Here is a 25,357-nt window from a genome sequence, read left to right as displayed (position 1 = left end):
TATTATTTTGAAAACCTTTTGTTTAGGACTGGAAACCCGTTGTTTTAACACCCCTATCATTGCTGGTATAGGGGGTTGTGTGTCTTAATAACCATTTTATTGTAACTATACCTCTTTTTTGGCCCAGCACTCGTTCCCACACCACTCACATCCTGACAGGTACAAATATCAGTTATTAACTTCAAAACACTTACCGTTCAAGGGAGCTATAGATCATTGGCCCCTTATGTTCTATATGATCATTAACGTGTGTCTACAGATCTATCAGACTGGCCTTGGTATTGTTCAATAGTTTTGTTTGCCAATAGTTAAACATTTAACTTGTATGTGCGCAACAAGACCTCTTCTTCTGTATAGGGGATCTCTGCTGTTACTGAAACCTCATTTTGTTGCAGTGGATTTTTTTTTGAAGCCGACAAACCATGAGATTCATATTTGTTACTGTAGCCTTTGTTTTGCAGACAGCTTTCTCCCTTCCAGCTCCATGGCAGGTGCCCACTTCAGGTATTTACATGTTATGGAATGTATTTTTCATGGTCTCAGTTGCATATATTTGAAAGCTTCTCTGAGACCCGTGAATAGATATTAATTTAGTTGGCTGTCTGGGGGTGGGATATGCCATAATTTCAAGGTCTGTTTATAAATCAGAGTGTATGTCGCTGTTTACCTGTTACTATGTTAACAGTCATTGAACGTTTCCAATAACATTGTATTGTGCATTTCTTTTCTTTCAAGATTGCATGAAGTTCCCTAGCCCAACCAATGGACTTGCATATTGCCGTACTGACTATTGTGTTGTTCGTTGCAATGACGGCTTTCAGTTTGAAAAACTACCTGCAGATGGATATTTCTGTCACCCCCACGGTGTCTGGTCTTCTGTTCCCCCTGGAAAAAGTGTCCCTTGGCCCAATTGCACGCAGAAAGGTACATTTGGGTTTGTTTTTCAGAGTGCATGAGGATAGAAAGATAGAAAGCTGATGACTTACTGTTTTTTTTCTTTTCTACAAAACTCTTTAGTGAACTGAGACGAATAGATATATCTTATCATAAAATAACCACATCTTATACTGATTTACTGCTGCCACTTTAGTTAAAAAAATCCACCCCAATGGTTTGAATTAACTGAAAACAAACACCACACACAAAGTATTAGTTTATTTATTTATTTATTTGTTTGTTTTAATATGCACTGCTAACCCATGCACAGTCTCTGTGAATCACTTTTATTATTACAGAATGTATTGGATTTTAGATATGTTCATGATACAAATTGTATTTTAAATGCATTAATGATAAGTTCAAATATGTTTCTTATATCTTCTGGAGAAAGCACGCCAGTAAAGTTTTATTAACTTTAATAAGTTAAAGTTCATATGGAATTGGCAGAAAACACAATAGAAACTGACAGAATCAATTGACCTAATGTTTTACTAATTGTCACTGAAGACCATTGTACTAAGCCAAGTACAAATATAAGGTTAGATGACTGTCTTTGGAAAAGTATTCACAAGAAAGACAGGATTTCTATGCAGCTATTACAGAATGTTTTAAAAGGATATCATAAATAAATTATTCTGAGAGTGACAGAAAATCGATTGAACTAGTGACAGCTGTCCTAATGTGTTTATGATGTACCAGGTCTGTTATTTTAGAATCATTTGCGGTTTGACTCAAACACTACTCTCAGACATAGACGTTGCAACACATTTTCTCCACAAGAGACCAAAGGTTACTCTGAATCAATGGTACTGTACATACATTCACCCAAAAGAGTTTATTCCAATAAACCATCGCTGTACAGCATTTTTCCCTACTCTGGTAGTGCTGGACTGATTAACACAACATTAAGCTGTTCTTTTACCTTGGTTTAACTTGCTGTAGTCTCTGTAATTGAGTAATATATATATATATATATATATATATATATATATATATATATATATATATATATATACACAAGTTCAAACTAAATCTGTTGTATATGTTGAAATAATCTATTGCAACACTCTGATTGGCTAGACATTGTGACATGTAAACTAGATACAGTAAAACATGTATCACATAACAGAAATCAACCACTGTTACCGGATTTGACAAAATTACAGTACATATATCTTGTGTAAAGTTGGCATCCTGTGCACAGAACATTGGGATAGTTATAGGTGAAAAAAAGAAACTCTTTCTTATGCTTGGTGTAGTTCCTCAGTACAGTCATACTTTTTGTCCTTTACAATAAGTTAATACGTTGTGTATAGGAAATCTCTTTTTATAACAGAAGGCATTCCACATCGCTTACACAATAGGACACCCTACACATCACATGTTAAAGTACAATATATTTTAGATACAGCATATTCTGATGTGCAATGTCAGTTAAATGGTGTAAACAAATACAAATAAAAAGTCTAAAAAACAAAGCAGCAGCAGCATGGTTATGGCTCTAGTTATCACATCTCATCTAATCTGTTTTAAGATTTTGAGACACTTGAAAAAAATGCTTCTACAAAAATTGAAAACTTTCTTAGGAGCATTTGTTTCATCTTAAAAGTTGGCTTCTCTCCTAAAGCTACATGACAGCTATCTACCAGTCTTTGTAATTGTTTTGACTATCCAGAGACCCTCCCTTTCTCTCATTTCCTTTGGTATCATAGACCGAGGCAATTAGATAGGAAAGCACACAAGTTGGCGCCATACCATCCTGTGTGTTTCTCTGGCTAAGTTTTCAGAACTCTGGGTCATACCCTCAATCAACATTCTTTGACCCTTTCTCATTCCATTCTTTTCTGTTACTGGTTGTTGCTTAGGTTATGTAGCTGCTAATGTTGTCTACATTGCAAGGTTCTGTGTTTTGTAAATAAACATTTTAGATCGCCCATCAAGTATACATCTAGTTAGTAAACTTCTAGGACAATTCTAAGTGGGGGTGTGTCACAAAGACGGCTGCAGTGGGTGACGTCAGACCAGAAACAGGAAATAAATGACAGAGAGAGGTGGAGTTTGGTGGTGCTGAGCAAATGGTTTCGCTCAGCATTTAATAAATGAACAGACAGCCAGAAAATAAACGGTTGTAACAAACACAAAAGCACAGGACACGGCACATTCGCCAAAACAAAAGAGACAAACAAAATGGACTAACACTACACAAAGCACGGTGAGCAGATATTTTAACTTTACGTTATTATTTTATTATTTATTACCTCCGTCTCCAATCCCGTTCTCCACTCACCGAACACCCAACCCCGAGTGGGTGAAATCATGCAGCTTTTATGCAGCTGTACCGTGACTCGATTGCTAATCAATCATTCAGTTGGAGTTGCGGTACAACTGCACATGAATTAATAAAGTGCAATTCTCCGTGCTCACATATTATTACGTTTTACTTGCACGTGAAGTGCTGTGCAATCCTTGTGCCTAAATACAAATATACATTTTAAACACTCGTGTTACACAGACCCGTTTATATCCCGTGTACCAATGACTATACACCAACATTAACACACAACATAAAATACACACAGGGGCAGGCACTTTGCCACAGTGTGTCAGATACTCTTTTTCGGTGGACATGAGTCATTTTGATTTTTTTTAAGACTGGCAGTGGGGTTGGCATGTGTACCTCTGCTTTCTGTGTGCGGCACCCTGAACGTCAAGTAATTCACACATATTGCCACAGTAAACAAACAGTAGGTTACTAATGTCAACATTTCTTGATGAAATATGAATGGTAGCAAAGAATATACATATTACATTCACTTTTATTTTTCACTTAGACATTTGCACAATAGCTATAACGTTAATAGTTAAAAGTCTCACTTCAATGTACATAAATAAAAGAAAAACAACCTACATGCTTTACTACTAATGTTTTACAACCTGTGGTAGGGCTGAGGCCTGCCCCTGTAAAATTGTATATTTGAGTTGAATTTATCAATAACATATACCTTAGTTGGGTTTGTAAATAAAATGTACAACTTTTGTGAAAACAAAGTGTTTGCTGGATGGCAGGGTTGGAAGGTCAGACCTCCCTGCTTGCTTAAATGAAACTGAATGTGCAGCAGGTGACCAGGTGTCAATTGTCTAATTGATAATCAATTAACACCAGTCATCTGCCCTTTAAAAAAGATCTGGAAAGCCAGTCCTTTGTTCTTGGTTTGTTCTTCTTTTATTCAGGTCTATTCCCTGTATACCAGTGTGAGAATTCATCTCTGTGCGAATAAGAGTAGAGAATAGAGTGAGAACTAAATGCATGACGTAGCACCACATTATGTATATGGTAGGGATTAATTTAGGGGAATTTTAAGAGAAGGTTCCTGAAGCGGGATTTCCCTTTTAGTGGGAGCCACACATGGCCTGAGCTTGGCCACCTTTTGTTTTATAGCAGGTTTTTTCTCACTGCTTTGTTTTGGATTTTTAAATTTGGATTTAAAAATATATACTTTTATTATAAATTAACGCAAAATAAACATGCACAAGGGCAAAACAAAGATGTTTAAACACAAATACCTAAACAAAGAAAACAAAACTTACAAAAATAAGGTTTCCAGGCCATGCCTTCACTGGATTCAAAAATTTCAAAATCACACAAAAAAACCACCACCACCACCACCACCACCACCACCACCACCACCACACACCACCACCACCACCACCACCACCACCACCACCACCACCACCACCACCACCACCACCACCACCAACCTGCTTCCTCAGCTCCCTCCTCTCTACTAGGAGGCTGAGGTCTCCTTTTATGCCAGGTGGCTAAATGATAATTGATTAATTACATTAGTTGATTGCTCCCACCTGGGGCAATCAACCTGGGCAGGGAGGAGAATTTAACTCCATCCCTGCCAGTATTTCCAAGGGCAGAGCCCTGGTCTGCCACACTCCCGTTTTTAGGTTCTAAGGGAATTTCTTTACAGGAACAGCACTTTGCAGTAATAGTCACTCCACTATAAGATCCTTGAAAAAATCAAGGGACCAATTGTTCAGATAGATTTGTTGTTCTTCTTTTATCCAATCTGAAATGTAGGACAGGGTTAAGAAGTCAAATAAATAGTATTCCTGCATTTCGATGCCTTGATGTTTTACTCACTTGAACGCTTTCAGTTTCAAATGAACTCTGCGTGCCCTGTAGAAAGAAACCGTATATAAGTATTCAAATTCAAATTGAAAATGTGTTATGGTTTTACAATGCTTTACCATTCATACTCTATCTACAATTTACCATGCTGACCTATGATTTACCACTGTGCTTTACTACACTTCTAAGGTCACCGTGATACATTATAGCAGACTGGAGAGAGAGGGTAATGTATTTAACTTGCTTTTTGTCTGTTATTTCCTCTATCTCATGGAGACATCATAACATTTACTGTAGAAACATTAATTAAGAAAATAGTTAATGCTATAAAACTAGCAAGCAATGTTTATATAACTGACCCTTCCTTGTTTCTTGCAAGGTTTATATTATCATGCTTTTTTGTTTTGGTGGGTGATACCATTCAAATAGTCGGAAACTGTATGTAATGTATTGAATTAGTGTTTCCTTCTACATTCTTTTATATTGTGATTTACTGACTGGAATTAAAATGATATATCTCTGTTTAAATGTAGTCATATGCAAATGACCTGCTCTGTTCAGAATGGCACATGTCCTTAGTTTTCTGAGAGTTCTTGCATATTTTTCTTTCCTCAAATTTCCATTAGAAACTTAAATATATACTGGAAGGAGATGCATTGTGTTTCTGTGTTAAGCTACACATTGGTTTATTTTAAAAGACAGACAAATAAACAAGTTTGTTAGTCAATGAAAACGGGAACACTTGGTAAAATAGGATGGGTTAGTAAATTAGGTCATTACGATACTGGACATGGGACAAATAAATATCCAATACATTTGTGCGCTTAATATATATATATATATATATATATATATATATATATATATATATATATATATATATATATATATAGAATCTAGAACTTGATTAAAAATCTTTTAACCCTACAGAGTCTCGTATAATGATTACACGTTATATTTTAAATAAAATTAATGTGTACACAGTACGAATTGTGTCCTTTAGGAAAGACTCACGAGTGTCTAAAGATTTTACAATGTTTTATTGATCACGTATGATGAGATACTAGACCTTAATAGTTATCTACACAAAATATCAATAGATATCAACACAAAATTATTATTATTATTATTATTATTATTATTATTATTATTATTATTATTATTATTATTATTGTAGCAAGCTAGAGAGTAGCCCCTTAACATGCTTACAGAATAACAGGTGGCAATGTTGTCTGGCAGTACCATAAATGTTACCCTAACCCTAACCCTAACCCTAACCACACTTGGCATAAATAAGATGTGTTAAATACCTAAAAAGCCTATTGATAAAGGGTTGTCATTGCACTTATTTACTTTAGTTTGGTGTAAAGGGTTAAATAAATTTCAAACTTACAACAGCTATCCTTATGTTTTTTTTTTTATTGCTTTCTTAGTGTCTACTCACTCTAAATATTCTTAATCTATCCTTCTGTTTCCATTATGTGAAATGGCACTAATAGGCTTCTATCTATTTGCCTCATTTTAAAAGTACATTTTTATTAGACTGTCCCTTTACAAGAATTTTATTTTAATCGATGTACTTCATATACCTGGAAAAGGAAAGGTATTGTATTTGATTGCTTTTATTTTAATTTTTTTACTTTTTTTTTTTTTTTTTTACAAATAAGTACATCAGAGTAAGACTCAAAATATAAACTGGAAGACAGATACTTTCCAATATTATAATGCCATGATGTTTACAAAAGGAAACATATTGTTAGTACAATATTAAATGGGATATACTTGCATTTAGTGCTATTTATCACACTGAATCATACTGAATCATTTGTCCATATGTCACTCTTGTGTAGTTTTACCCTTTTATTTCCTTGGATGATGTCATCCAAGTTGACAGACACCCAGGGGTGAAAGGTTAAGAAAGCCTCTGTACAGTTTTGCTTTGGTGTCTAAAACATTTACATTTTTCACTTTTCTTTGTATTTTTTTTTGTAGACAACAAACACTTTAATTAAATAGAAAGAGTTGTCCTTGCTGAAACCTTGTGACATCTAACTTGAATAAAAAACTTTCAGCAGAATTTGAAAAAAAAGGGGCAGTGACAGGACTTTTCAAAATGACTGCCACAACAATTTCTACTTTGCCTTTTTCAATTAGATCTCACTTCTTTCTTTGTGTTTTATCAGTTCTTTTCGGTTTTAAAGCTGGTTGGCTTTAACTTCAGTAAGAGTTCTGAACATGTTTTGTCCTGAGCTGTAAATCATGAAACAAAGGAAAGCATTAACATGCAAGTTAAAAAATGGAAGAGGAAAATGGAATAGATAGACAGCTAGATTAGAACTCTGGGGACAGTATAACAACAGAGAAAGGAATATTGCAGGATATGTACACTATAACTGGCTGTAACCCTAGGAGGGTTGAGCAGGATGGACAATAATAATATAAATCTTCTACCTGACAGATATATTGGGTAATGTTAGTGCAAACATTGGTAGGGTGAATTAATAATTTGCCACTGGCAAATGGAGCGGAAGTCTAAAGCCACAACATTATTAGTATGAACAGAAGATACAGAGGAGGAGTAAAAAAAAAAAAAAATGCAAACAAATGTAGGTTGCCATGGCAAAGTAAAGCATTTGGAAATGGCTTTGATATTCCACTCCATGATCATAAAAAAGACTTGAAAATATGAAGTTACTACATAGTCTTTATATCAGGCTTTTGTTTATGCAAATGTATACTAAGTATGAAGAAGTAACAATAATATTTTGGCTTCCATTTATAGTATGTATAATCTCACATTGTACAAACTATGTCTTCATACATTAACATCGAATTTAAGTAAATTGTGATTGAATATGAATTACTGATACTGTGCGTCATCCAATATTTTTGCATCTTTCTCACCAGGGCCAGAAACATTTCAATTCCGGAATAATTGATAAGCTAGAAAAGGGTACACTTTTTATGTATTTATTTTGAAAGCATATCATGAGTTCTGTCACACTTCCTAGTAATAATGGTACATACGCTATGCAGATTATGCAACGAGTCAATTGTTTTTTTTTTTGTTTTTTTTTGTTATTCCTAAACAAAATTAATCTCTTTTTTTATTTCTACCTGAAATGAAAAGGAATAGAATCTTATCACAAGACGAAGCACCTGCGATGTTGATACGCCAACTTTCTTGCAACAGCACCGAGAAACCACAGGAGAATCTTCCTTCTTCAAGAGTTCAAAGTGGTTTACTCACTGCACTGTGCTACGCAAACCGCCTCCCAGAGTTGTATCCCATTTAAGCATAAATCCCGATTATCGCTAACCCGATTAGGCGGCACCGACTGTACTGATATTATCGCGTTCATAACTTGACAAGGGTAAAGAGACTAGAACGGGTTTGGGGTCAAAATAATCATATTCGTGTGATTGTGAATTGTCTGTGGGTTTCATAGACAGGTGATTTTGTTTTAAATTAACACTGTTGTGTCCAGGATGTTAACTTGCAATGTGGATGTGTTCAATTCAAACATCCTGAAGTACAGTTCAGTGCACTATATTGATACATCATGAAAAAAAAAAACAACATAAATATACTTACCAGACATCTACATACACTGTTTTGTTAATACCAATAAAAGGTTGAGGTAAAATATTCTAAATTAATGGAAAATCATTTGTTTTCAAGTTGATTTATTTATTTTTAACCTCTTTGTGCCTTCAGATGATGGCAAACAAATGTCTGACGTCTACACTGCTCATGCTGTTGGACCTGGGACTGGTAAAGTGAAACTCAAGCAGTCAAGGCAACCCAAACTGCCAGGTTAAGATTATTTTTTCCAATAATCAACATTATGTAACATTTTATGGAAATACATGACCTTTTTAAAAGGCTCTTGATTTATTTTAATTCCTCAGTCGCACAGTATGTCATGTGATACTAAATGTATTACTGCACTATATCAGATAATTGGTTTTACAGTACAAATGTAGATCCTCTATCTTTTACAGAATGCTTGTCCTATTCAGCTATTTTGTGGTATTTGAAAATAGTAATATTCTGCAAATTGAGTACAATTGCTAGCAATCAACAGAGATGTTTTCGGAGGTGATTTGCTTCCTGTTTTTTATAACTTTTTTTGATGCTGTCTGCAGATCTTGATTCTGATATGTCACCACTTTAAATGAAATCCACTTTTAAAAAGCCACTGTCTGTAAATTGTAATTTGAATTCAAAGCTTGCAATGCAATTTGTGACATGCCATTTTAACTGTACTCAGTTGAACTCCACAGATACTGTCCCTCCTTCTATTATAAACTGTCCTCAGGATATCAGCAAAATAAGTGACACAGATCCTGTCCAGGCCACCTGGGAAGAGCCAGATATTAGTGACAACAGTGGCGTGTTTATTTCCATTGCTTCTATATCTAGCGGCTCTCTTTTCCGCTATGGGACTCATAATGTCCAGTATACAGCAAATGATGAGGCAGGAAATGAAGCATCCTGCCAGTTTAAAGTTATCATTCAAAGTAAGTACTGGTACAGAAGTTGTTCTTCAGATTTTTCATACCATCAAAAAGGTTAGCAAGTATAATGAAATCCTAGTGCTGTCACAATATACACAATTCGTTCAATACATTTTTTTTGCGACCAGTAATTTTTTTAAGCATCCCTGTGAGGGAGGCTAGTATGAATTTCCAGTTCTACCAAACTATCCTTTATCTATAATGTTGTGCTTGGATTTCAACTGCTGAATCCACATGCTGATGAGATCCATTTTTCAAAAGTATTTCGTAAGAAAATAACCATTTCATTAATACAAAGTAATTGATAAAAAAAAAGAAAAATGCAGCATTTCAACTTTTGTCATCTTCAGGAAGCTTAGATGCAATTAAGTTTGTCGTAGGTATTCAAACTGCTAAATTATCTTGTGTTGGTAGCAGGCTTTAAAAGAGGAATGTTGTTTTCTTCTCAATTATTTGCAGAACCAGCTCCTTTGTGTACAGTTGCACCACCATCAGATGGGGCCTTGGCATGTGGTACGTTGCATTACCCAGATAATGGAAACAAAGACAAGACTTGGCAATTTTGTATACCACTTTGCATAAAGGGCACTGATTTCCAAAGAAGACCAGGGCTGGTATCGTTTTGCAAGTCCTCTCAATCCACAAGCAGTTGGTTTCATCTTGATCAGTCCTGGCAAACAATAAATTCTCAAATGCCACAAAGCTGCATTGGTGAGTAAGGCTGTGATGTTTTACATTTTCCTGTAATTGTGTAAACTTTCTGCTGTCAGCTTAACGGCAATGTTTAAATGATGGCTGGGACCCTTAATAAAAAACATTGTTAGATCAATTAAAAAATAAAAATAAAATTACAAAAAAGTACGCTTTTCCAATACAGTGAAAAATAAGTTATTTGCACACTCATGACTAATAAAACATTCTACAAAACTACAGGTAACTTACTTAAACAAACGTCCAATAAAAATGACTGCAAAAACAACCAAGACATAAATGAAACAGACTTATCAAATGTTATTGTAAGTAACAACCCTGGATCTTGCAGGGCAAAGCAGTTTCCAGAAATGCTACTTTCCACTTTGGGATTGTTACCCCCAGAAGGCGATGCATACTCCCAGAATTAATATGCAGACTATAGTGACAGAGTAACTGTGTAGAATAGTTTTTTAATACAGTTTGCAATGTTTAGTGCCAAATCTTCTTATTATGATGTGTTCTTCAGTAAAGTTGGCCTCTCTATGCATTTGAACACTTTGAGCCATCGTCTCATCTCAGAAATACACCTGCATCAGTTGGGTATAGTCTGAGTTGTGATTCATTTCCTGTTTAGATTCATTTAAATGTATTAATTTCCATAGCCTTACAGTATTAGTAATTTCCCTTCATCTCTTGAATTTCACAGATTTGCAAATATATGCAAGATATTCAGAATGCAAGCAGAGTTGCATAAAAGTTGCATACATTTGCAAAAATCTTTGAATATTTGTCCGATAGTTACTAGGGTTACTAGGGTGAGATATCAAAAAAAAAATATGTACATGGATAAACAGTGCTACAGTCACCAGTATTATCATTCCAAAGTAATTTATAGACACTGAAGTAATGATTGCATGTATAAAGCATCCAGTAATTGTGTGAGATGAAGCTGTGTTTATATGCAGTTGGCTGAACACATTTTAATAACAGATCCTCTGATTCGCTCTTATTAGTCAGACGGCGCACAGGATCCAGGCGAGGTGACGACCTTCAGTTCTACGAAGGGGACTGCAATGAGATGCCTGTGCACAGGCAAATCTTGTTCCGAGTGGGGAAGATGTTAGCAAAAGATCCATTTGTTCTTTCCCAGTGTGCACTAAAGCCGGAGATGTGTGGGAAGTATAGAGTATCAGATTCCACTGTCCACTGTGGGCCAGGAGACAACCAAAAAGGTACGGTAATAGCTTAGCTTAAACATTGCGTCATTTGCAATGATTCTGCTAGTCCAAGTTTGTTTTTACAAGGGTCACCCTAATGAGCAGGTTAGATATTGAGCCAGTCTTCATGGAATTGACATGTGCTAGCTGAGTCAGATTACAGTTGTCGTGTACTGCCAACATAAACTGAATAAAAGGATAAATTTAGACTGGTGAAAACAGGTGGCGTTATGATCGACCAGGTGGATTCTGAGTAAAACCGGTTCAGTTTTCCTCTGATCCATGCCTACAGTACAGCAAGTATATTGCTTAGCAGTGTCAACCCTTCTATTTTTGGATACTCATTCAATCTAGCCGTGAAGATGAAATAGTGTCAGTAGAAACGTATTCTACATTTTTGTTTTAGACACAGAACCTCCAGTAGTCATATCCTGCCCTCAGAACATAGAACTTGAAACCCAGAGAGGAAACCCATACTGGAACAACCTACCCGAGGTGTCCTGGAAAGAGCCTGTCTTTGAAGATAATTCCAGGGAACCACTTAAGATCACAAAGGAGGGTTCTTCTGTGAACAGTGGAGATAAACTGGCATATGGTCAGTACTCAGTGGTGTACACTGCCACGGATTCTTCAGGAAACACAGCAAAATGCTCCTTCCAAATCACAGTAAAACGTGAGTCATTATAATGTGATATTTTACCACATTTTGTGCTACTCCTACACTCTTGGACCCTATCTACTTTGCCAGAGTATCACTTTTTATGCAATTTTTTATTTATTAATGTTTTCACATGCATTACTGTACCTATATCAACGAAGTTGTAATTTTGTTAAAGAACTGTCATTATCCCCTTTAAAGACCCAGAAATATTAATTCTGCCACAGAACAGTACCATATGGCTTTCTTGATTAAGACAAAGCTGGTTTTGTTAGCCAGGGAAGCCAATGAAAAGTCCTTGAAGATGGGTCTTGCCTTGACATCTTGGTCGTGCAGTAAGAGCAAGTGAATGGTATTTCCTCCCTGACTTAGTTTTGGGTCACAGCTCTGACTAAGAATAGAGTTAAGAAATGTACTTAAAATGGTTTGGGGCTTGGCTTCGGGCACACCTTGCATTAAATGTATAAAATAATACTTATGGACTGTAAGTGTCCTATTATTAATGTCAACAGGGCTTGAACAATCAACCAGGATCTCTCTCTAGATAGCCTTTCGAAGTATGCATTTTATACAGTAAAGTACTGTACATTTATTTAACACAGCATATTGGCACATGGTATTTTCACCAGAAATATCAATACACAGAAGTTGTTTAGAGTTTATACAGTCAGCTCTGGTGGGACAAACCTGGCATTACAACAGCAACACTAACACAATTTCACTTAATTTTATTTAGCAATGGCTTGTACAATGGAACTGCCAGAGTATGGAGCAATTGTGTGTGGCTACCCGACTGTAGAAGGAATGGATCTTCTAACTATTGACTGTATTGTGCTGTGCAGAAGTAAACACCAGTTTAACAGGAACCCTTATCCAATCTATGCTTGTTCAGAGGAGGGGTTGTGGTGGACATTAACTAGTACCTTTGATCCAATTGGCCCGCATTTAACAAGCTTGAACTACACTTGCAGAGGTAAGAATATCTATATATATATATATATATATATATATATATATATATATATATATATATATATATATATATATATATATATATATAGACAATAATGCACTGTATTACACTGATAGTGTTTAGTATTAATGAAACCTTATTTAGCTTTGTTATTTACGTAAATATTGAAATTTTGTGTAAACATCTGTTGGATTTCATGTTATCTGAAAACAATACATATAAAATGAGTGGGCCTGGAATATGTCTTTTTAATATTTATCTTTTAGAAGCTGTTATAATTCAATTTTATTCATAGTGTTTTGTTTCTTTAACATCAAAATAGCAATACGTTAAACACCCTGTTTGTATAATTTCAGAGTCAGATGTACATACAAAACCAAAACCTGCTGATGAGAATTTTTACTTTGATGGGGATTGTCATGACAGAGAAGTCCAAGAAGTTCTCATGGGCCATCTAGAGTATTTTCAAAGAAGGACCTCTGCATATCAATACTGTCAACTCAACCGAGACAGTTGTAGAAAATGGAAGGGCTACCGCAATGTGACAGTGTTTTGTGGAGGTCATTAAAACTGCTGTAAATCACTGCACTGCACGTTAGTTCGCAGCACAGAATATCCAAAATCCTTGGTTTCCTACAAAAAAAAAGTGTGTGCTTACTGCTCAACGCATATATGACTTATATTATATATATATATATATATATATATATATATATATATATATATATATATATATATATATATATATACAAGAATCTTTCAGTGTCTATAAAAAACTGAATTTGAATAGAGAAACATTACTTTTTAAGTTTTTTTGGGGGGGGGGGGTTAGGGTTAAGGCATGGCCTTCCCTGACTGATTAAAACACAGGTCTAAAAAACAACACAATGTACAGTATCACTTCTCAATTCCTAATTACCTATTTAAAATGTTAATAATGTAGATGTCTTATAAAGGTCTATTACTTTGAGTGTAACAATACTATTTTTTTGGCACGCTTAATAAAGAGTTGGAACGTGATGTGCTGTGGCTAGTTAGGGCTCTTGCGGTGATGCAATGCACAACTACTATACAGGCACAGGAAACATTGCACTGTATGTTAGTACACAAGCCTATGATCTTGCTGGTTTTCTCATTCTTTTATCATCGCATAATCCTCAACAGCAGAGGCGTGATAGATCTCTGTTTCTCTACACCAACTGGCTTCTGTAATCATTACCCAACTGCAACCATTTTATAATTCTCAAATGACTGGGTTCCTAAAATGTTTCAGACACAGATATGCACATCATTCATATTGGTATGGTAAGGTGTAAAAAACAAGTAACATCCAAATAAAAGATTCTTCATCAGATCAGTAATGTGCTTTCACCAGTTTAATACTTGATCACTGTAGCTTCACCTGTTATAAATTGGAGACACCATTAGATAAATATGCTTCTGTATAGAACAATCCACAATAGCTAGATAATACACACGAACAATGGCAGCAAAGCCCACATTCAGTAAAAAACAAACTGAACTACAGATATATGTTGACATCTGGAGAAAAGACACACAAATTACATTCATACAGTAGATAACAGCCCTAAAGAGACAGGATCCTTCTAATGTTGCACATTTAACTTCATTACCATAAATGTCATTAGGTTCTTACCACACACGCCATAAAATTATGATTTAGGTTTTATTTGGGTTTTATAATTAAAAAATTTATGGCTTTTCACGTCATAGCTTTCCGAGTCAATATCTCATTACTTTCATTGAACACCATTATACTTTATCAGCCTGGTTTTTGATACTATCTCAACAGGTTATTTAATGAATCTTGGCCAAAAGAAGAATCCTTTCTCAGAAACACAGTTAAATTAAAACACGACAGGACATTATCTGGTCTCCATTCTTACTATCATAAATACAATGTTAATACATTTACCAGTTTATATGTGTTTGTGTGTGTGTGTGTGTGTGTGTGTGTGTGTGTGTGTGTGTGTGAGACATTGTATTTTCCAGCATTAGGGAACTTGAATGCTTCAATGAAGACATACATTTCTGAAATGAATAATAATAAAAAAAAAAAAACTAAACCAAAAAAAAAAAACGATATATATATATATATATATATATATATATATATATATATATATATATATATATATATATATATATATATATATATATATATATATGCGCCTGCCTGACACAAATGATACAACTAAAACACAATTAGGGTAGATTCCTAACCCCTGAGGAAATGTAACATGATAATTTTACTACACAGCATAATTTAACTTTAAGGCAGTGCTACAATGAAATGGAAAATGGAGTATTATATACATGTTGAGTGTCAACTTACTTGCTCTGTAGTGGCCAATTTGTCAAAGATCAGAGTGCCCATGGAATGAACCAATCATTCCCTAACTGTTAAGCCAGTAACTACCTTGAAGCTACTATCTATTACTCGACCACAGGAATGTGTAACTCAGCTGAGATGCCCACACAATTTGCTTTGGCTTTTTTTTTCAGACACCTAATAACTCTTGTTGTTGTTTGTTATTAAATGATCTATACTCAATTTTTGCTGAGAAGCAATGCTTCATTAAGTCACGTTGCCTCTGCTTCATCCCTGTGTATCTATAACGAAATAAAAATCATCTGTGTTAAACTTTGTGTTGAAACAGACTCTAATTCTACTTTATAAAATGTAATATTCTTCTTATAAGGAAATCAAGTTTACAGTATGTGATACTAATTTGTGGCACAGTTCCATTATGCAACTTGATGTTCAGCAGTTACAACTAATGATTTCCATTAAAGTCAGTCAAAAGGATCATAAATAATGGCTGTTTGAACAGTAATGCTTTATGATATATGGTATTAGCAGCTTACTTTTTAATATGCATATGCATTCAAGTCTAAAGTAAGTACAAGTTGATTTGACAGTTTAAACATTAAACCAGGTAAGGGTCTTTTCTTGTTTGTTTTTTGAGGTAATCATTTTATTTCTTATGGTAACTACAATACTGTTGTGTACAGCAGTATTTCAAACAACAGCATAATACATTTAAACTGGAAGGATTAGTAGAAAGACAATCCAACCCTATTTTGAGGGGCAAAGGCAAATTTTCTAAAATTAGTAAAACAAATGTAACTGTATAATACCAACAAGAAACAACAACAGTTGCAGGTTGGATCAGTAAATGTGTGTTTTTAGTAGTGCCTTGCTAGTTTTAGTTTGCTTTGATATGGTTACAATACAAATTTGTCTTTTATTTCGCAACCAAGAGTTTATCTGTTATCGTGCATGTAAGGCAACGCATTTTCGAATGTCACATAATCTGATGTCAGATAAGTTATCAGCACTAAATTACTAGATCTTTTCTCAGTAGGTAGTTTATAAATTAGCCTAATAGGTTGCATAACCTTCCCATTTTGAATACTGACAATTGAATATATGAATAAGCATATCTGAGTGACCTTCACCACGTATCTAATATACTGAATCAAACTAAGAATTTTACAATAGTTTTTTTTTTGTTGTTGTTTTTAGTTTTATACATAATCTCGATATACAATAATACAAGTATTTTGAAAAATGTATATAAAGTTTATTATTACAAATGAGAAGAACATTATCTATTCTTGGAAAGCCCTTGCTGTCAATAAAATCTTGTCTTAAGAGAATTTTAAGATATACCATGACAATGGACCGTTGCCATGGCATGCGTTTGAAAAAAAAAATACTCATCAAATATTAATAATAAAAATAATACTGGTACGGATGACATTCTTGGCTATTTAAGTGCTAAGCACAGATCCAATCTCGCTACAGGTAGTTTCATGGAATGGTTCTGCAGTCATTCCTTGTCATTTTTTTCACCATGCCACTGTGGAGTTCATTACATATAACTCTTCTTTTTGTCATTTCAAGGTCAAAACTCATGACAACCAACTTAATATTTTGGCACAAAGCACTTCACATAGGCTTACTCAAGTTTTTGGCACAAAATGAATGCTCCTAAATATCAACAGGCTATTTAAATTAGGAATGACTGTCTGCACAATACTGCTCCCACCTCAGTGCGTTATAAGATGAGGGGCACATTTTGCATTAAGACAGAACAATATTTACACGTCCTTGCAGAGAAAATCAGTGATGCATAATCCAACACTATGAATTCTATATATAAATCAATGTGCCAGTTCATCAGGGACCTGTCCAACAGTCCCTTTAAAATATTAAGGGCCAATCCTATCTACACGGTAGAAAGTAATGGGACATATTGAGTTATAAATATAAAAAGATAAAAGCATTTGAGCTCAGGTATAAAGGGAGGAGTCCCAGGCTGTTCCTTGGGTCATCTAGGGGACCAACGACTCTGAACTCCGGTCTCCAACAACTGTAACTGCGATGGTCAATGACTGCCTCCCGGCTCAGGCATAAGTATTTTCTGATTTTAAAGTGATGGCATCTATGTCATGGGATCCTTTTCCGTTCAGGTGCTCTGAATGGCAGTCACTGCTGTACATGCTGCCCTGGGCGTCAGTGATCGAGGACACTGTGTAGGAGGCAGACCGCAGGGTGTCTGTGTGGGAGAAGCTGTTTCCAAACTGGATGCGGTACTGATTCCAGTGTCGCCTCAGGACAGCTTGCACCTAAAAACAATGAGCACAAGCATGTCAGCATGTCTTAATTAAGCAGTAGAACATTACAGGACATTGCTGTCTGGTGGTTGACCTGGCCAGGATGGTAAGAGACTGCGCTGTAGATGAAGGCGCTATCGTTCAGACAAGGTCAACTACCATGGTGATGCCTGATAATTTGGGTTTATAACCGGCCAACAGAGCCTTTTTATTATTATTTTAAACATTTGAAATTCACAATTGTATTTATGTTTTCAATGTTTTGCTTTCCACTCATTTTGTTTGTTTAAAGCTAGGCATTCCATCTGAAAGTTATGCGGTCATCTACTATGTGGTATTGCCCTGCAGTGGGAGGATAAAAGTTTTCAAATATTTAATAGTTTGGGTTTTGTACATACATGTTACACATTTTCATATTTTGTTACACAAGTTTGTATTTGCTAAATACGTTTGTATCTACTACATAAGTAGTGTTCCACATTTCCAGTTTATTCTAAATTTTAACAAAAAATTACAGGATTTTTTTCTAACTGGATGTCAGTTTTGACTTTTTTACACCTGATTTTTGTCTATTATTCACTATTTTCCCGGTTCTATTTTGTAGGAAATACACAATATTTTGATTAAAATCCTGATTTATTTTGACTCCGACATTGTAATAAGCAGCCCTACACTGTATCCTAGGATACATCAGGTACGTTTAGAGGACAGAGGGTCAAATAACATTCAAATGTGGTTCTCTGTCACTTCACAAACACATTATCACCTGATTATGTTGGCCTATCAAAGTTTGATTATTGTGGCAGTTGTTTGACGTAGTAACTACTAGCTTGATCAAAAACCAAATTGAAATATTTACATGAAAATATAATCTTTTTAGTTGAGGTACATGTTCGTGCTGACAATAAAAGAACTTACTGAAAATAAGCGACACATTATACTAAAACAATAAAGTGAACTGAGAGACAAGCAATCCATTTACGTGGATTTTACACATGGTATAATAAAAAGAGAGCGCAGAATGACTGTGTTAATGAGTTTGTCATGTATCGGTGACTTTGTGAAACAATACTGTCCATCAGCTAAAATGCAGACAATCTTAATCGTAAATATTTGACTGTAAAATGGTATCCCAACGATATTTTTTTGTTTTTAACTTTACTGTAAATTCTACATGGGGACAGTCATATTTGTGTTAATCTGTGAACTAAATTGAATTGTTCATACTCATTACAATGGATAGAGCTTGCAGAATAGTAAAAGTAATCTGATAAAGAATTAATCTTACCTCGCCATTAAAAAAGCAGAAAATTGTAGCCACTAGCAGTCCCTAAAAACAAAGGAACATAATTAATTGTCAGATGAGACGAGGCATTGATGATAACAGTTTGTCCTTAATTATAAAAGTTTCAGGTCTAAAACCTTATTTCCACACACCTACAGTAGCTCTGCCAATTATGGCCTACAAACTGATTTTGTGCTGATTCTTGTACTCTAGTTCTGGATGGCAAGCTGTCTGGTGCAGATTCAGTTTTATTCTGTGCTACAAGATCTCATGTGTTGATTTCATTCCAATTCTTGTCACCTACAGCGAAAAATCTGACACAGCTTTTTTATACTGTTGTCCGTATTACTCATTAAATTCTGTATGCAGTTGAAAGAGACATTTAAGAAAATCCGGTGCTCTATAACTATTAACTGTAGAAAACTAAAGGCACAATTGCTTATACTCAACCATTATTACAGTTCAGAGTGTTGCTGAGCAACCACTAACCTGCTTTACCTTGAACAGTATGCTTAGTTTACAAATGAGATAACTAAACATATTAAAAGCCCATTCACTATGACATGGTATAGTACTTGTACATACAAGTCCACAATATTTGATACTTTACCTGATAATGCATAAGGATATTCATCACATAATCATATAACTCTTCTGCAACGCGACCCTGTGGTTTCCATGGAAACAGAACAAACTGAATCCCGAGCAGTGGCACGAGAATAAGAGTGGCTCTAACAGCCTTCATATAGAGACTGGATTCAGCCTGATGTGTCACTTTTAACTTGGTGATAAGAACACGAACAATGTTGAGCAGGAAAAACAGATTCACCTGGAATAAAAAAATAAAATAAAATAAAGTAACATTCTGATGACCAGATAGGGTGGACACTGCTGGCTAGTGCTTTCGTCATTACACTGACTTGGGTTTATTCAAGCCTTTTGTTTCCTTAATATATCTCATGTCTATATATTGACTATGCTAATGTAGTTTACAACAATGCACTAGAGTATGGACAGTACATCAATTGGCCATCTTGCACAGAGCATACAAATATGTGTAACAAACCAGGACTGGGATGAACTGGTTTTGCTTTCAGAAGGGAATTACTTTGGAATGTGCTCATACATAACTGTCTGAGAAGAAACTCTCCTGGGTATCTTTAACAGTTTGTCTGGTACAAAAATCAAACAATTACTCATTTATATGAGAGCAACATATTGAAATTAAAGTCACCTTCAATGAGATAAAATACCTAAAATACCCAATAGTTTCTCACCTATTGGCAACTGATATTGCTATAAATGTACAGTTTGAATCTAATTATGATTTATGGGCTGGAGCTACTGTAAATTAAATTAATGTTGCAAAGGAAAAAAAATAACTATTTTTTTTCTGTGACAATAGCACTGAATAATGAGTAATAATTTAATATAACAATACAGCATATTTACCTGGACTTGGCTTCTAATTAACAAAGTAAGGTTGTCCCAGTAAAAAGCCAGCCATGCAGTTACTTACAACTTCAGCAGCGAATGGTGTTACTGTTAGTGTAAGTGTTCCTCACACGCTAATTAGGAGCTTACCAGTAGAGCAGCACAGATGGGCCCATGGATGATGTACAGCAGATGTGTTTCAGAACTGATCCAGCAACTGGAGTTTTAAAAATGAAAAAGAAAATATTTATTTCAGGAAACACTCCTGACATTTCAGAATATTTTATCTGGGGATGATTTGGTGAGGGGGTATAGTATTTATTTCAATGGATGCTTCAGACAATGACACTTATACACTTTAAGAAGTACTTTGCATGTGCAGTAGAAATATTCTGCTGATTTAGAGCATGTCATTGTTTTTCCTGTGTTTGAGGTCTGCAGATTAAAGAATAGTAAAGGTAATTAATCAACCTACTTATCGTTATAATATAAACTGCGAGCTATTGCATGGATAGAGGCAGGTATCAGTGGAAATCCTGAAAAATAAGAGATGTATTTCAATTACATACAATTAATGGGTGATCCTACAAGTATATAACTTATAATTGCATTTAAATTTATACACTTTAAAGATATTTTGAAACATACAGTAGCTCAAAGGCACAGTACTGTAAGTTGCTTTGTTTAAAGTATGTATTCAAGCTAGGAAATAAATTTTGCATCATTTTTCAAAACTTAGAACTTATCATGGCCAACCAACACATGTAATAAAATACATTTTCAAGTACAGCATGCAAATGCTTACTGATGAAATGTAACTAAATATTCAACTGAAGGTGGGAACATTTCTATCTGTGTGTGTGTGTGTGTGTGTGTGTGTGTGTGTGTGTGTGTGTGTGTGTGAGAGAGAGTCTCTTAAGTGTATTATTGTCTTTAAAAGTAGAATAAAAGGTTTGGTCCTAATTCAGTATTTAAAAAGTGGTAGTATTCAGATCTTCAGAACGGTTTATCAATTGAATAGCACACCCTGTCTCAAGTGCATGCATTGAATCAGTGTATCTTACCCCATCCAAGGAGATAATACCACATCAAGTGCTGTTTCTCTGCAAACACTGCCACTACAATGAGTGTATGGAGATATATCCCTTCACACAGCATCCAAAAATAGTTGCAGCCCATCAAGTAGAGGTGAATAAACAGAGATATTTTACAGCTGACCTTAATAGAAAACAACATTTCAAAGTGATCTTAGCAGCTACTGTAATTGAGTTGACTGATTAATGATGTTGGTAAGAAGATTGAAAGATAAAGTCCTACTCGGATTACGTTACACCTTGTTTAATTATCCCATAACAACTGATGTAAGCAAATAAACAAACAACAGCAAAAATGTATACAAGATGTGGCTATATAGAAAATACAAAATTTCTGTGCTAATATGCGTTTATGTAATTAAATTTTAAATGGTGGTCCCAAATATTTTGTATTCGAGATTACTAAAATAATGTTACCAGTAAAACAGAAAAGAACTTCATATTTTGTTGCGGGTCAGAGCAGTTCAATTGTTATTTTTGTAATATTTTTTTATCAGCAACAAACTATTTAATACCTCTTTGAAAATTTTCCATTGCCTTTGCTTCAAAATGGGCTCAATAGAGTCACTGACGCATGCAACCGTACTCACGTAAATTAGTGTTTTGGTTACTTTCCAAAATGCTTGAGGGTTTTTTGTTTCTGTCAAAATATATATAGTAGTAACTTGACAGTACTTGCACACTTAAGTTGTACCTTCTTTCCTTTGCTATCTTCAACAAAACCCCTATGGACACGGGCACATTCTTCTGGGGTTTTTGTGTGTAGGCATTTTTGTACAATTCTGTTTTAAATCCTCTGTATCTTAACTGTAATATAGCTTTAAATCCAGCTAACAAGATTGTAATCTTGTTTTAAATCTCGCAAGCAGAGTCTCCAATAGAAATGTAGGAATGTGCTGTCACTCAGTAGTTGGGCAGGTTTAAAGTATTCAGAACAAATCAATGATAGATGCAAGTCAGGAAGGCTGGACAATGCCCAGCAGCACTGAGAAATGTGTTATTATTTTTGTAGTAGGTTTTATTTTTTAATGGGAAAAGGGTAAAGTCAACGTGAAAATTGATTAACCATTTCCACAGTTTTCCGGTGTTTTCTGATGTTTATTGGCTATCCACCGATTTCATTTTTTTTGTGTTAGGGGTGTTTTATCGAGTTATCGGTTAAAACCGAAAATCAGAAGCCCTAATTATAATATGTGTGTGTTAAGTGGATTCTCTAAGATACTCAGCCTGGTACTCTGCCTATAGAACTGCCAATGCATGAAGCTGCTCAGGAACCTCGTATGTATTTTTACACATCCCCCTGTTCTCAATCTTATATTCATATAGGCCTAAGGATCACACTGCTTTTTTTTTTTTTAATTGTATTGTTGTGTATCCTCCCCGTGCTCCCACATTTTCCACATACATTTATAGACCACTTTAATTAAATACAACTTTTAGATTTTACACATATCTAGTATAAGCAGTACAAATATACTGGCTGAAACACTTCACAGCATGGTGATGCAGTCGCTATCAGCATGAGAAGGGATGTTGGTGTGGTTCAGTTGTGTGTACCATGTAAAAGATTTCTTGGGGCGCTTCTGCATAGGCTAATATGGTTTTTATATTCATATTTAATTTTAGCAAGCTTGATTCTATTTAGATGAATGAAAGCTAAAAAAGAAACATTTCAGTCTCAGGCTTACTTACTGGATTTCTTGCAACCAAGGGCTGGTTGTTTGCCACTGCTGTCAACCAAATGATGGTGATGATGGAATTCGAAACAAATGAGAAGAACAGATTTTTATGCAGAGTTATCCTTTGGCAACTTAAACTCCTATTAACACAAAAGAATGGAAATGAGGTTAGCAATTTTAAATATGTTATCAACCAACCTTGAAAAAGAACAGTCTGTTGAAATGTGTATCCAACTTTTCAAGTGGCCAGTTTATGATCTTACATTTTCAAACCTAGGCATAAGCTCTGCAGTTAAAGTTTGTTAGATTGTCTGTTACAGGGGAAGCTGTATTTCCCTTTAATTTAAGGTCTGAGATGGTGACTTTTTGTTTGTTTATTGTTGGCCAATAATACAATTGTGTAGAAACACTGGAACTCAACTTTGAGACAATTTCAGCATTTGAAATGTCATGTATGAGCCAATTCATTTTTAAACACTTGGTTTCAGACGGTATTCATTAGACTTACTTAAAATAAAAGAATATCCCCAGAGAAATAAGCAAAGATGCTATAGATAATCCATGTCCAATTATTGTCAGGTAATATTGATTCAGCGCCGTCTGCAATAGAATAATAACACAAAAATAAGCATATCATAAACATGTTAATGAAAATAGTCAGTACCTGTATTAATCTGTTAGCAAAAAAATTGTAAGAACTAAAACATATTGAGAATTAAAAGAGATGGTTGCTAGCACACTATTTCTCTAAGGAATGTCCCATAGTTTTACTACGGGTTGGTTATTGCCCCACTTTTAACATGACTAAATACAATAATAAAAAATTTTAAAAAACAGTTGAAAGAGCTGCACCATAGAGAAGGGTTACTTGTGAGTGGCAGTATTAAGATCCACCACAAAATACCAAAAAGCAAAAAAAAAAAAAAAAAAACCTCAGAAAGCCTGGTTCTTTATCCAGGTTCAATGATCTCTTAAAAACTGACAGACAAACCTTCACTTTCTGGGGGGTGTTGGCAGTGCATCTTGTGTAGTTTGTCCATGTCCTATTGCTCTCGGGATGTGAAAACCAGTTTCCGTTTTCATCACAGATCTTTGTTACTTTTTCTAAAATTGAAAAGAAATATTCAGTTTATTTATATCAGTATGACTACTAGATTAATAACCGTGTTCCTGCAGACATCTAAATATAGACTCAACAACTGACAACAGCAACTGTGGTGCTATTAGGGGTGCAAGGTTCCTTGAACAGTATCCTTATACCACATTTAAGCTGGAATCATTTAACTAAAAATAATTTTTAATAAGTGTCATTGACATACATATGTCCGCCAAGGATATTGATTACACATTACAGGTGTTACAATACGAGCACAAACACATGTACCGTGTATAACACCATTGTATAATTCATGCGCAGTTTCATCAAAGTCAGACAACTTGCATACAAAAACAGATCGCTGTGAATTTACAATCTCATTTCTTGAAAGGACTTCCTGTAATATCCATGCACATTTTAATTAGGGCAAAAAATATCTATGATGTCAATAGCTCAGCCAATCGGACATCAGTTCCATGAAACCGATTACCAAAACTGGAATATCTCCTGTTTAAGTATTTCCCTAACCTAATCTTATGAATTAAGAAAATAATTATAACACAAATAATAGTAAAAGATAACAGTACCTTCTAACACAACGTGAACTCTGTTTTTGTGTTATTCAGTGGCTTAGAGTAACAATGAAAAGGCAACCAAACTTTAAAAGCTTTAATTTATAGATATACTCCTGGTGTGGCAAATTTTCAGTGGATAAAACCATAACCTGCATCTGTCATTGGATATATTCCTGGTAGATGCTAGTATTTATTGTAGTTTTTATTTCTATATCATGATTTACAGTAATTGTTTGGAGGTATTATATTGTTTGGAGGTATTATACTGAAAAACACATCATAAAAGATAACTAAATTCTCCATTGAAATTTACATTAGGCAACTCATATCATATAGCATTACATTAAATTGGTTACTGGGACTACTGAGTCGAGTCAGAAGAGCGACTGAATAATTGCCATGAACTAA

At 34.8% G+C, this 25,357-nt stretch overlaps 2 protein-coding genes across 2 annotated transcripts in view; one reads left to right on the top strand and one right to left on the bottom strand.

Annotated features, from left to right (window-relative positions):
- The first annotated feature begins 340 nt into the window (after positions 1-340).
- Positions 341-13,822, top strand: LOC121323393. The gene is made up of 9 exons (XM_041264432.1): positions 341-504; positions 736-924; positions 8,799-8,897; positions 9,368-9,604; positions 10,061-10,312; positions 11,308-11,526; positions 11,918-12,184; positions 12,906-13,142; positions 13,499-13,822. Exons 1-9 carry the CDS (start codon positions 423-425, stop codon positions 13,708-13,710), a joined length of 1,794 nt encoding a protein of 597 aa, XP_041120366.1. The 5' UTR covers positions 341-422; the 3' UTR covers positions 13,711-13,822.
- Positions 13,823-15,316: 1,494 nt separating this feature from the next.
- Positions 15,317-25,357, bottom strand: part of LOC121323166 (calcitonin gene-related peptide type 1 receptor-like) — a 29,480-nt gene continuing 19,439 nt past the window's right edge. The window contains exons 5-13 of the mRNA XM_041264043.1: positions 24,270-24,382; positions 23,787-23,878; positions 23,292-23,418; positions 21,570-21,723; positions 20,981-21,041; positions 20,656-20,722; positions 19,682-19,900; positions 19,075-19,116; positions 15,317-17,798 (exon numbers count right to left, since the gene is read on the bottom strand). Coding sequence (XP_041119977.1) covers positions 17,577-17,798; positions 19,075-19,116; positions 19,682-19,900; positions 20,656-20,722; positions 20,981-21,041; positions 21,570-21,723; positions 23,292-23,418; positions 23,787-23,878; positions 24,270-24,382 — 1,097 coding nt within the window. The 3' untranslated portion in view covers positions 15,317-17,576. The remainder of the gene's footprint in view (positions 17,799-19,074; positions 19,117-19,681; positions 19,901-20,655; positions 20,723-20,980; positions 21,042-21,569; positions 21,724-23,291; positions 23,419-23,786; positions 23,879-24,269; positions 24,383-25,357) is intronic.

The sequence above is a fragment of the Polyodon spathula genome, chromosome 11 (genome assembly GCF_017654505.1).
Source record: "Polyodon spathula isolate WHYD16114869_AA chromosome 11, ASM1765450v1, whole genome shotgun sequence".
Classification (NCBI taxonomy): Eukaryota; Metazoa; Chordata; class Actinopteri; order Acipenseriformes; family Polyodontidae; genus Polyodon; species Polyodon spathula.
This window is presented reverse-complemented; position numbering and strand designations above follow the sequence as displayed.